Raw genomic sequence first — 13516 nt, 5'->3', positions numbered from 1 at the left:
CCTGTCCCTCCACAGAGCTCAGGTACTTAGGTCTTTTGAGAGTTACCTTCTTTCTGTGGTAGGCAACAGGCTCTGCAGCATGCCCATGAACTCAGAACTCGGTGAACGGCAGGGGTGGGCAATTATTTCGGGTGGAGGGCTGCTTACTGAGTTTTGGCAAGCCATTGAGGGCCACAGGACAGGCAGCCAGGGGCAGATAAACATTAATTTTCTAAATTTTTTAGGGGCCCGGAAGGCTGGATAGCGTGGCCTGGCGGGCCACATCTGGCCCATGGGACGCATTTTGCCCACACCTGGTGTACAGGGCCTCTTTAAGAATGACTCTGGAGTGAGAAGTGGCTGTCAGTTCTCTATTGTCTGGCTTCCAGTCCCTTCAAAACTTCTAGAAGATATTTCTGCAAGCTATTGTATATCTTCCACAGTCCTTACTGAAAGCTCTCTAGGGCATGCACATGTTCTCTGGCTCAGAGAGGATCCTCTCCCCTCTACTGGGTTCCTGCCCTGGCTGAGGACTGGAGTTGTAATGGAGACCTGACTCAGTGAGTCCAGGCCTTACTTCAGATCAAGCCTTGTGCCCACTGGCATGAAAGTGCAAGTGTTCATTCAGTACTGGTTTGCTACATGTGGCCTGCAGCTGCCACAGCATTGTGACCTCATGGCTTCAGGTTCAGGAACTCCCAACTGCCATTGGGGAGCATGATCAGCACAACAGGCTGAGATGGCAGATGGCTGGCTGCTGGCAGGGGCAATAGGAGCCATCACCTAGTGAAGACAGTGGCTCCCCAGAAGGGGGTAACAGCAGCTTAGCCTCCGGAGACATGCCCTCAACAGTGTTCCAGAATATCTCAGCACCAGAAACCAACCTAGCCTCCCCTGCTGGAGGCATGTGGAATTGCAATTAATGGAAGACTATTTTCCTTGCAGGGACGGTGAGTGGTGGAAAGTGGTGTCTTTAGCATCTGGCCAAGAGTGCTATGTGCCCAGCAGCTATGTGGCCAAAGTGTGGCACAGGTAGGTGCTCCTGCTCTCTGTCTGAAAGGGCACAGCACTGACTGGAGTAAGGCTGCAAACCCTGAGGCAGAAGTTATGACATCATATTTGTATTGCAGCAGTGCCCACAGTTGTGGCTGGGTACCCACTGTGATGGTATGTGCAAACACAAAGAAGGGCACAGTCCCTGTACATTTCTCTACCTGGTAAAGCCAGTCACCTTAAAGACTAACTGGTTCAGAGAAGCATACACTTTTATAGGTGACAGCTACGGCATCTGATGCAGTAGGCTGTTGCTTACAAAAGCTTATGCCTCTGAACCAGTCAGTCTCTAAAGTGCCATCCTGCCTCCATTCCTACACTTGGCAATGCACAGGAGACTAATACTCTTGGGCAAATGTCTGCATTACAGCCCAAGGCCATAGCCAGACAGACAGGAAGAGATGAATGGGAAACATGTAGGGCGAAGACAGCCATTGCTGTGCAGGCTGTAGCTATCAATGGCCCAGACTCCTTCCCTCTCATCCCCATGCAAGTCAGGAGGTGTCAGGGTTATACTTTGCCCTCAATGGTGTTCCAGAAGATCTCAGCACCAGAAAGCAGGATTCACATGCTAAGCTGTTCTCTGTGTTCCTTCTGGAGCTGTCCCCAAGCCATCCAGTCATACCCGTTGTCCCTTTGTGCTGGTGGTTTGTTCAGGGCCTAGGGGATCTCCTTCAGTGGTCAGATGGCAAAGACAAGAGTCCTTTCTGACTGACCAATTTGGGGTTGCAGAAGGGGGAGATGGACTTTCGGTCTAAGGCAAACATGTCTTGGCATGAGCTCTGGTGGTGCACAGGAGTAACTCAGAGGTCTCTGGGCTGCAGAAGATTCCTGAAGCATCTGAGGCCCCTGAGCAAAACGTATTGCCCATATACATGTGATGCCCCCTCCCTCACCCCTCCTCCCCCAGGTACCATCCTACTGCAGCTGCTGTCTCTTGCTCCTTTCAACAGAGCAGGAGGAAGACATGCAAACATGACCTTCAATTCCCATGCATTCTATTTCAACAACTTTCAGTGTGATCCTTTCCACTAGATCTTCAGACCTACTTTATTTCTATATTTTGGTACTGTGGCATCACCTCAATGCTGTCCTTGTAGAACCTCTGAGCAGGTTCTGTACAAATGCATGCAGTATTGCTGGCCCATCATTTAGAAAAAGCAATTTTAGGTCAAATTTTCCCTGAAATAAAATTTGAATTGAAAACCTACCCAGGAGTGGTTTTGCACCTGTAAGAGCAACTTAACATTCAGGCTTTTGTTGGTTAATTGCACAGTTCAACCAGTTTGTGAACAGACACAATGCCAATGGTTTTAGGCATTTTGAATATTTAATATAATACATTTTCTCTGGGAAGCCTGTAAGAATGGGCCTTCTTCCTTTTTTGTCTGAATTCCTTGATCTTTCTGGGTGCTGATATAGCCTAGTGCATGGCTCTGGCCTTACTGTTCCTGGTACAGGGCTAAAACATGTTTGGCATGCATGTTTCTGCAGCCATGAATCTGACTGCTGACATTCCCCTCAACAGATAGTGAGCTTAAGGCCTGGCTGCTACTTCCATCCATTGGAAATTAGAGGCTCCTGTGCATGTAATGGCGGGACTTGCAGTGCAGTCATGGTTACTGCAGTTGCATGCTGGACTGAGGTTTCCTCCCACCATTTTGTCTTTCCCTGAAGCACCAGGAACCTCCCAGAACAAATAACGCTATAAAAATGTATGAGAGTCTAAGCAACCAAGAACTGGGCTCAAGCCCTACAGCTTCATGACATGGTGCTGTTTCCTGTCTGCCCCTTTACCAGGAAGAGGCAACATGGCTCTGCTGACTCACAAAAGAGGGGCTCATTGTCCTGCTCATTGTGTTGTTGTATGCTTCTCGTCAGGCCAGAACCATGTTCCAGGCAAAGGGAAACTGCACTTCAGATCTGGTTATGCATATAGTCTAGTCTAGCACCTAACCAATTAAACAGCTGCTTACAAAACCTTATACCTCTCCGAATTAGTCTATGAGATGCCACTCTAGGCTGCTTTCTGCCTGACTCTGGGCTAACACAGCTATCTACCTTTCTCTACATCCCAGCTAGTGAGCTCTTTAGGTACTTCCCAGGGTAAAAGGTGAAGCCTTAATGTAACCAAGAGAGATGAAAAACACTTGGATCCCCACCACTGCATCCCCTGCCAAGGCACTACTGCCCCCACACCGTGCTCCGTCCTGTCTCTTTGTTCAGGGGGAACTGTCACTTTGGACAGGGCTGCTGCCCTGAGATTAAAAGCAAGAAACCTGCCTGTTGCCAGATGCACAGCAGTCAGGGACCTGTTATCTTTTACAGGTGGCTGTACGAGGGCATTAGCCGAGAGAAGGCTGAGGAACTGCTTTTTCTGCCTTACAATCGCAGTGGTTCCTTCCTGATCAGAGAGAGCCAGACAAGGAAAGGTAGGGGAGTTTGCCAAACCATGGGACAGGCCCATCATAACTGTCAACTGAAGAGGAGGGAGGGGCTGAGGATAATGTGGATGCTTCAGATTTGCAACAGGGTGCCCTGGAGCCAGAAGCTTAAGCACCCTCTTTCCCACAGGTACCAGACTCATGAGAGTCCAGCGGTGTGCTCTGTCCCATACCACTGAAGGACTGCAGGGAATTGTCTGGCTGAGGCTGGGCATTCTCCATCCTTTCTCCACCCCACAAAGCTGCTTACCTTCCCAGAGGGCTGCTCTCTGCTCTTGGGGGTGAACGACTGTGAAGGGCAACACCTGGCTGTATGTGCCCAGAACACAGTGCTGCAGTTATTATAGGAATTGTTGAAAAAGGTTGTTCATTAATTGGCCTCAGGGCTTAAAATCCTCCATGCACACCAAACCAAACTGATCCATGAACACTCCAGAAGTACATAGACAGGGGAATCAGCTCCAGATCCCCTCACAGCCCTGCCAGCTCAGGGAAGTGAAGGGAGGAAAGGGAAGCTAAGCTGCACACAGCTGGCTACTGTTCCAGTGAAGGGCAGATTCCTGCTCCCTGGTAGAAGGATAGTTCTAAACTACTTTTCCATTCCTTGGGCTGGAAGCAAGCTGAGCCTGAAATGTCTGGGTCCTTCAAAGCAGGCTGCAGCTAAAATGGTCCCCAGCATGACTGAAAGCAGCCCTGGGGCACAATTTAAGCCTTACAAAAGTCCAGGAAACGTTGTGTCCCACCTGTACAGAAAATGTAGAGCTACAGCCCAGGAACTGACCTGTAACATCCAGTGAAAGTGGTGATTTTATTAGCAATGGACCTAACAGAAGAAAATACTTGTTGGGGGAAATGGCATGTTCTGCATTTCTACCAGCGGCCTCCCACCATAGCACACAGTGACTTATTATCTGCCTTGTAATGACGACCCATGTCATCCTGAGAGGTGAGTGCTCAGGCACAGACTAGGACTGCCAGGGCCCATAATGGCAAATTTCTTATAGAATATTTTCTGTTTGCCATAAATCATAAAACAATGGCTTTGGAAAATACTTCAAGCAATCATCTAATGCAGACCCTGCAGTGAGGCAAGATCTAACATATGTGGATCGTCCCTGAGAGACATGTTTGAACTGCTCTTAAACCTACCAGTAGAGATTTCTCATCCTCCCTAGGTAACTTGAGCTAAATGCTTCCCTACCCATATAGTCAGAAAGTTTTTCTTCATATGCAAATATGCTACTGTGACCATTTTTCCGACACCAATTTTTTTTTAAGCAAATTAAACTAATTTATTTTTACCTTCACTAGCTGGGCATGGTAAAATGCTCTTTATTAATGATCTTTTGATATTAAATTTAGAAAAAGGAGGCTGAGTGGGAACATAATAGACTAAGCTCATCAAGTTCCTTCACCCTTCCAAATGGAAGCACTGGAACCTGATGTATGAACCACTTAAAACCATGAGTATTCCCCATAAGCTCCACCTCCGGTGTGTTGTTTTACTGTGTCATTAACATCAAATGGGAAGAATTCTCTTCAGGAGTGAGTGCCTGCTGGCATAGGAGCCAGGGTGGCCAAATTTTAGATACAAAAGTCCAAAGACTGAAGCAAGCAGTTACTGATTGAAGGTATCACTAGTATATCAATGTACGATGCACTGCAGGAGAGACATGGTGTTATTAGTCTTATCTCTGATCATTCACACCTGTAGCCTTAACTGCCTGCCTTGAACTGTGGCTTCCTGCACACATATTATGTTTTCTGTTTCTTGCTAACCCTCTTCCCCCACTGTACAGTCCCCAGGCAGAAAACTTCCTGTATCTTTTGGTTAAGCAGAGACAAGCTATTTCAGCTCCAAAAAAGACCACTTTTTGCAATGAAAATTGTGACACATGAGAGAACCATCCATCCATTGATTTGGACTATGCTCTTGAAATCTTTCCAAACTCAGAAAGCTAAGTCAGGTATCCCTCAATGACAAGATAAGGTACTAAGGACCAAGATCTCCTCTTCTTGAAACTGCCACAGATGGGAAACACTTTCATCTGCAACCCTTTCCAAGTGACAACTTGTTGACAGCCTGACCTGCCTTTGTCTGGCATGAGAGCAATCAGTACCTTGTACCTCTGGAGTCAGATTTAGTTCCTGACCCTTATCCTACCTTTTTTCATAGATTTCATAAATTTCATAGACATTAGGGCTGGAAGGGACCTCAGGAGATCATCGAGTCCAGCCCCCTGCCCAAAGGGCAGGAAGTCAGCTGGGGTCATAGGATCCCAGCAAGATAAGCATCCAATTTACTCTTGAAGGTGTTCAATGTAGGTGCTTGAACCACCTCCGCTGGCAGACTGTTCCAGACCTTGGGGGCTCGGACAGTAAAGAAATTCTTCCTTATGTCCAGCCTTGAAACGGTCTTGCAGGAGTTTGTGACCGTTCGACCTCGTCATCCCTTGGGGCGCTCTGGTGAACAAACGTTCCCCCAGATCCTGGTGGTCACCCCTGATAAACTTATAGGTGGCCATCAGATCACCCCTGAGCCTACGCTTTTCCAGGCTAAAGAGTCCCATGGCTCTCAGCCTGTCATCGTAAGATCTGTTTTCCTGACCTCTGATCATGTGCGTGGCTCTCCTCTGGACTCTCTCAAGCTTCTCCACATCCTTTTTGAATTGTGGAGCCCAAAACTGGATGCAGTACTCCAGGTGTGGCCTCACCAAGGCCGAGTACAAGGGGAGAATGACGTCCCGGGATTTGCTCGAGAAGCATCTATGGATGCAAGCCAGCGTTTTGGTCACTTTACTAGCCGCAGCATCGCATTGCAGGCTCATGTTCATCTTGTGGTCAATGATGACCCCCAAGTCTCTTTCTTCTGTAGTGCTATCCAACGTAGCACTGCCGAGCCTATAAGGAAGCTGCAGGTTTTTCCTCCCAAGGTGGAGAACCTTGCATTTTTCGGTGTTAAACACCATCAGGTTCTTGTCCGCACATTTGCTGAGCTTGTCCAGGTCAGCCTGGATCACCCGCCTGTCTTCTGGCGTGGATGCTTTGCCCCAAAGTTTGGTGTCATCGGCGAACTTGGCCAGTCCACTCCTGACTCCAATGTCCACATCATTAATGAAGATGTTGAACAGGATGGGTCCCAGGACAGAGCCTTGAGGGACCCCACTGGTCACAGGGCACCACGATGAGTGACTGCCATCAATCACAACCCTCTGGGTCCGACCACGAAGCCAATTTCCCAGCCAGCGGATCGTGGTGGAGCCAAGGCCACAACTGGCCAGTTTGGCCAAGAGGTGATCGTGGGATACCAGATCAAAGGCTTTTTTGAAGTCAAGATATATGACATCAATCTCTTCTCCCTCGTCCAGGTGATAGGTCACCTGGTCATAGAAGGAAATGAGATTGGTCAAACAAGACCTACCCGCAACAAACCCGTGCTGGCTGTCCCTTAGAATGTTAGCCTGGGCCAGTCCATCAAGGATGGCCTCCTTAATAAACTTTTCTAAGATCTTCCCCAGGATAGAAGTCAGGCTAATGGGCCTGTAGTTAGCTGGATCCACTCTCCTCCCTTTCTTGAAGATCGGCACCACATTGGCCTTCTTCCAGTCTTCGGGCACTACACCAGAGCGCCAGGAGTTTTTAAAGATCCGTGCCAAGGGCTGGGCTATGACGCTTGCCAGCTCCTTGAGTACCCTGGGGTGCAGATTGTCAGGCCCGGCTTTTCTTTTTTTAATCTTATCTCCCTACATATACTGCTGCCCTGGACATCATAGTAAATAATTCTCTTTCCTCTGCCCTTACCATGGCTCCCCAGCAGAGCGCAATCTGTAGTAAGATGATACACTTGCAGAGAAACCTGTTCTCGCCTTTCCTGATGTTCCTTGTAACACCATGTACCCCGACTTTCTGGGAATCTGCTAGTGTCGCCCTTTGCACTGAGCTTCTGTCTCAGACATGCTTCTTTCCCAGGCCTGTTTGCTATTTTAGACTCTGTAAGAAGCAGTTTGGCTCCCTCTGAGTGTGTTTACATGTGCATTAATATGCCTTTTCTAATGTGCATTTAGTACCTCCAATGTGAGGTACTAAATTTATGTGCATAAGGCTGCGCTAATGCACAGTAGCACATTTGCATGTTTTTTTTAGTGATGCGCAATGCACAGTAGACTATTTTACTGTGCATTAGTATAATGTCATGGGGGTTTTTTTACATAGTCTACTGCACATTAAAGTGCACATGTAAATGTACCCTCTGAGTCACTCATCCCCACAGGACAGGAGTTTAACACACCAGAGAGCTTAATCTGAGCCCTAGTTCCCTCTTTTCCTTCTGGCTTGACTCAGCTGAATGCCAGGTTTAGGCAGCGGTGGAGCTGCAACTATGAAGGAAACCAGGTTTCTCACTTTGCTCCTCCTTCTCCAGGGAGCCTGTGATGCCCTCCCTACCTGCATCAGGCAAAGGCTTCCAGGGGGCTCTTCCAAATAGAATCAGCAGCAGCTAAGCAGGTTGCTTTGCGCTAAACTCATAAGCATGTCACTGCTCATTTTGGTGCCCAAGTCCAAATTTTAGTCTCAGAACCCTTGCTTATTTGCCAGCTAATCCTAATAGGAACTTAAATCTCCAAGGCACTTCTGTTGAGGCATAAGAACATAACAACTGCCATTTACTGGGTCAGTCCAGAGGTCTGTCTTGCACACTATGTTGTGTCACCTAGTGGCAAAGAGCAAATGCTGAAGGGAGAGTGAACAGGGCTTCTTTCCCTACTGTTCCTCTCCAAAGTGCAGCCTCCAGCATTTAGGGTCCAAGAAGTGTTGATTCAGAGTCTGTACCCCTAACTTCTTGTTCAATAGCTACTGATGCACCTTTACTCCAAGAACTTGTCCAATCTGTTTTTGAATTTAGCTAAACTGTCAGCTTCTGCAACATTTAGTGGCAATGAGTTCCACATATTAATTACAGGTTGTGTAAAAAATAACTTCTTTTGTTATTATCATAAAACTTATTATCTACTACTTTCATTTTATGACCCCTAGTTCTTATATTGTGAGACAGCGTAAATAATAAATTCATATTTACTTTTGCTTCACCATTTAGTATTTTGTAAACCCTTATCATGCCCCCCTTCAGGCATCTCTCTCCTAAACAGAATAGACCTAGCCTCCTTAGGCTCTCTTCATGTGGAAACCCCTCCAGGTGTGGGGACCAAAACTGGGCACAGTATTCAAGGTGTGGATGCACTATGAATTTATAAAATCAAGTCTTCTAAGTGACTGAAGATCTGCTTTAAAGAATTACTGATACCCTTCTCTCCTGCTATTCCTGTGTCACATTTTAGGCTTTTTGTTAGTTTTTTCATTTGTTTGTTTTTTACTGTCTAAATAGCATACAGTTGTGTTACAGGGGAGGGCTCTCTAACTGGCAGCCCATGGGCTGCCCTGATACAGGGAGTTTTGATGAGCTGTTGTGGGCCGGGTCAGGACCCCACTGCCATGCAACAACTCTCCAAAACCGCCTATGGGGTTCAGTGGTCAGGGAGCTGTGTTTGGGTGCAGGATGGATGCAGTCCATGCCCTGCACCCCGTCAGGGGTTGGGGGGAGCTGCCTGGGCACTAATTCTTGGGAACCAGCTGGGGTGAGGAGAAGGAGGGGAGACGGGGCGCGTGCAGCAGAGCTCACTCAGTCCGAGGCTGTCCCTGCGGTGATCTGCGTGGGGCTGAGCCCCGCCTGGGGCAGCCCGCACCCACAGCCCGGCCCCGGCCCGTGTGCAGCTTCTGGCAATGCTGTAGTCTCCTAGACGCTGCTCTGGTCCCTTTGCCTCCAGCGGGAGCTGCCTGCCTGCTTCCTTCCTCCCTCCCCCACATGCCCAGGGCGGCTCAAGAGGCAGCCGCCGCCAGAGGCGACGGGAGCGGAGCCGCACCCGCGGCCTGAGGCAGCCCGCCAGAAGCTTCGCGCGCTCGCGGGGGGGGTCTGAGCCGCTGCGGCTGTTCTGCGACTGCTCTTCTCCCGCCGCTGCCGCGCCCTCCGAGCAGAGCAGAGCGTCGGCTGGGTGCGGAGTGGGTGGGAGGCGGCCAGGAGCTGGAGCTGGGCGAAACGCGCCGGGGCAGGAGCCGCCTGGCTGAAGCTCTCTCTCGCTGGGAGTGGTGCAGCAGGGGCAGGGACTGCGGCTGGCGGCAAGGGGGCAGAACAGCCCTGCCAGCCTGGATGTGCAGTTTCTGGCGGGGCTGCCCCTGGTGTGGCTGCAGCTGGCTGGGTGCCGCTCTGCTCCCGTGGTATCCGGCAGTGGCTCCTGCTGCGCTGCTCTGGGCAGGTGGGTGGCGGGCGGCTCCTACTGGAGGTGAGAGCAGAGCAGCACCAGGAACAGCCCCGCCACAAGCTGCGCACGCTGGCCAGGGCCTGGGCTGTGGAGCACAGGCAGGACCGCAGCACGGGTGGAGCTCACCCCCCTCCGGAGTGCTGCGAGGGCAGCTGCAGGCTGGGTGCAGTCAGTTGGTGGGCTGGATCTGGCCTGCGGGCCATAGTTTGCTCATCCCATTCTGGGGGGCAAGGAAGTTCCTGGGTTTCCAGTTCGTTACAACACATGCTGGATGCTGCATCCAGTGCTTATCCATATGCTTCTTGAACAACTCCAGTAAACAAGACTTAGACAACTCGCCTAGGCAGATGCCTCACTTCTAACAATGAAGAAATTATTCAGTGATAGCTAGTCCAAACCTACTTTACTACAATTTCAAGCCATTGGTATGTGTCCTACGCCCTGCAGCAAGAGAAAAGGTATTCTTTCTCGTGTATGTGGCAGCCCCTCAGACACTTCAAGACTTCTATTGTGGCCCCTCTTAATTGATTTTTCTGCAAGCTGAACATGCTACGTATTTTAGCCTGTTTTCTGTCAACTGCAAAACTTGTTCAACAAGCATTTTGTGACAGCTTCCAAATCATTAATAAACATTAAATGGTCCAGGGGAGACCCCTGTGGGACTCGGTTCAAAACCTCATTTGCCTGTGGCTATTGAGCCAGTTGTCTATCCACCTTATAATTTTGTCAAGCCTACATTTCTCCAGCTGGTTGTGCTATGTTGCTCTTCAGTTGGCTGGGCCATGAAATTCCAAAGTCAATCAGAATACAGCTTGCTTGTGATATTTATAGGAAGCATCCTCCAGAGATAAGGAGCTGGGGCCCCTAGGTACAGTTCATGTCCCAGAGCACCACTTGTTGCCCTGTGCTTGGAGCCATGTCCAGCTTGTGTATTGCAGTGCAACAGCAGTGCCATGGAACACCACAGGCTACCACTTTCAGCACAGAGCTGTCCTGTAGGGCCTTAGTCTCTTCTCATCCCTAGGACCCAGCAGTGACCCTGTGCTCTCCTTCTGCAGGCTTCTACTCCTTGTCCGTCAGGCGCACAAACCACTCTTCCTGGGATTCTGTCAAACACTATCGCATTAACCGTTTGGAGAATGGCTGGCTGTACATCTCTCCGTGTCTCACATTCCCCAGCCTCCAGGACCTGGTAGACTATTACTCTGGTAACAACTCTGTCCTACATTTACGTATCTTTAATGGCTGCACAACATTGGGGCTGCCTGCCTTTAGTATGTGTGTGATGTTTACAGCACAGGGAGTAATCTTTCCCAAAAGGGTAGCCCCCTACAATGGTACCATGCACATGGAAGAGAATGGTGTCTCATTAGAGTCCCCTCTGTCCTGGGCTACACAGGAAGTTTGTGGATCTCAGTAGCCATTGCACAACCCTCAATTCTCAACCTAAGATCTTAGGCAGGCTGTGCATGTGCAATGTTTGTGCATGGGTTTGCGGTGTAACAGTACAAGCAGACTGAGCAAGTGCAGGCTGTGTGCTTGTGTGCAGTAAGCACAGGCTGTACGTGTGCATAAGCATACAGTGAATATAGGCTGTGCATGTCATTCTATGCCTCTGTGGAACATGTACTCTTTAGCAGAGACCATGGGAAAACCATTTAACTTTCCTTGCTTCATTGCCTAGAAATCGGGGGTGGGCTGTGTTGCCTCCTGAAGGAGCCCTGCTTCATCCAAGGGGCCGGCTCAGCACCTCTGCAGAACCTCCCTCCACCTGTGATTATCAAGAAGCCAGCTCTTGACTGGAAAGAGCTTGACAGGTAGGAAGCAGTTTACAGATGGGAACACAGAGGGGCCCTGTTCTTCTCTGCAGTTACTCTGGGCATCCCACTTTACTTCTGCCAAATAAACACCAGTAAAGTCATAGAGTGCCCAGCAGGATCAGCTGTAGCCAGGCAGGGTGCCCAGAGAGCCGGCATCTGGATGCTGAGCTGGGGGTGGGTGGGAAGTCTGACTTGGGACTGGAGAGCGCTAGGGCCCAAAGTTCCAGCAGGCAAAGAGGTGGTGGAGGGGGGCAGACATTCACACTGGAGGTTGGGCTGTCTCCAGGCTGAATATTTTGGTAGTAAGACCAGTGTGACCTGGGTGTTAGGCAGGATGGGTGCAAGTGTATATTTGGGGGGAGGGCAAGTAGACTGTCTGAGGCTGAGCATCCTTTCTTGTGTCTGTAGCTCCATGCTGCTTACAGAGGCTCCATCTGCAGGGAAGGAGGACTCCCCTGTCAGCCTGGGCCTGCGGGAAGCCATCAGCTCCTACCTCTTCATGACAGAAGAGCTACCCTTGGAGAATGAGAAGACATGACAATGGAAGAGCCCCCGAGAGTGCTACACTCATGTGGAAGAGGGTAGGCCAGGGCTGGTCTGCCCTGGCATGTCTGCAACCCTATGATATTTATCCCATTCCCATGCTCCCAATTTAAATTATTGGTCCAATACTCTAGCTAAGGTAATTTATTACCTGCATGGCCAGAAACATGTCTCTGTTCTGACTTGGCTGGCTGGCTGTGTCCAAGCTGCTTCCATACCCCTGGCCTTACCCTTTCACTGAAAAATACCTGGTGCCTGCTGGTTGAATTCTTCTCCCCATGAATGTAGGAGTCTGGCTGAGCAAGATGCTATCTGGAAATCTCAGCCCCCACCATTGGGTAAGCTCCTACAGAGCGGTGTGCTTGCTTGCGATATCTGACTGGGCACTTCACTCTGGGCCACATAGCAGATGGAGACTCAGTACTATCCAGGTGTTCCTCTGATGTTGCTGAGAACAAAAGTGCATAGTCAACAGAAGGCTGTTTCTATGCAGGCTACTTAAGACTTCCATGGTGACTGCTTGGCTCTGTGTTATGTTGAATGAGAGAGAGCCAGAGTCTGTACCTTAATCCTGACTCCCATGCTATTGTGGCCTTTGGGTCCATACACAGCTTTTCTGCTGTCCTTCAATCTGGACTTGCGGCCCCATCTGCTCCATGTTGCCAGCCCCTGTCCTTATTTCAGCAGTCAGGGGCCTCTCATGGCACTACTGGTCAACTTGCAGCCCATGGGTCACACGAGGCCTGCAACAAATTAATTTGTGGCCTGTAGGGTCCTGCCCAGGCACCACTACCCTAGCTGCTCCTGTGGCTTTAGTTTCTTTCCTCTGCCTCTGGAGCTGGGGTGGCCCACCCAGCTATATAGCTCATGCAGTCCCTGGTCCCTCTGAGGCTGGACAGCCCTGTCTTATGGTTTACATCAAGGGATGTCTAAAGTCTCCAGCCTGTCATAATCTAGGTTTGTGGCAGCAACAACAAATCATCCTATATACTGCAGAAAATTCCCTCTTCTGAATCTAGTCCATCAAGCCAAATGTCTATCTCAGTGCTTTTCTTTGATAAAACAATGGCCCAGTTCAAGTGGTTCACAAAATAAAAGTGCTAGGAGCCCAGCCCAAGAAATGGAACCAGGAGTTTTGTGTAGCTGCCAAATAAAATGAAATCCAAATATTTAACCAGCTGAAGAGTGAACTGTGGAAATGGCACCTGCGTACCTCTCCTCCCTCTGAGATGGGTGCTAGCAACAAGGTAGGAGTTTCACCCAATTTAGCTCATTTAATGTATCCAATGAACTATATACAGGCTGAGTTCCCTCATTTCATGAAAAGGCTATATGCAAAATTTGGACCTATTTAAACTGTCTGAAG

General features: G+C 49.4%; 1 protein-coding gene across 2 annotated transcripts in view; it reads left to right on the top strand.

Annotated features, from left to right (window-relative positions):
- The window catches only part of SLA2 (Src like adaptor 2), a 29164-nt gene extending 15648 nt beyond the window's left edge, over positions 1-13516 (top strand). For both annotated transcript variants that reach the window (XM_090020385.1, XM_090020386.1), the window contains 5 exons: positions 925-1011; positions 3361-3464; positions 10846-10995; positions 11472-11604; positions 12016-13516. In XM_090020385.1, the coding sequence (XP_089876511.1) occupies positions 925-1011; positions 3361-3464; positions 10846-10995; positions 11472-11604; positions 12016-12145 (604 nt within the window). In that variant the 3' untranslated portion in view covers positions 12146-13516. The remainder of the gene's footprint in view (positions 1-924; positions 1012-3360; positions 3465-10845; positions 10996-11471; positions 11605-12015) is intronic.

This window comes from Crocodylus siamensis, chromosome 10 (genome assembly GCF_052110815.1).
Source record: "Crocodylus siamensis isolate JL-2025a chromosome 10, ASM5211081v1, whole genome shotgun sequence".
Lineage (NCBI taxonomy): Eukaryota > Metazoa > Chordata > Crocodylia > Crocodylidae > Crocodylus > Crocodylus siamensis.
The sequence above is the reverse complement of the archived record's forward strand: the minus strand, read 5'-3'. Positions and strand labels throughout refer to the sequence as shown.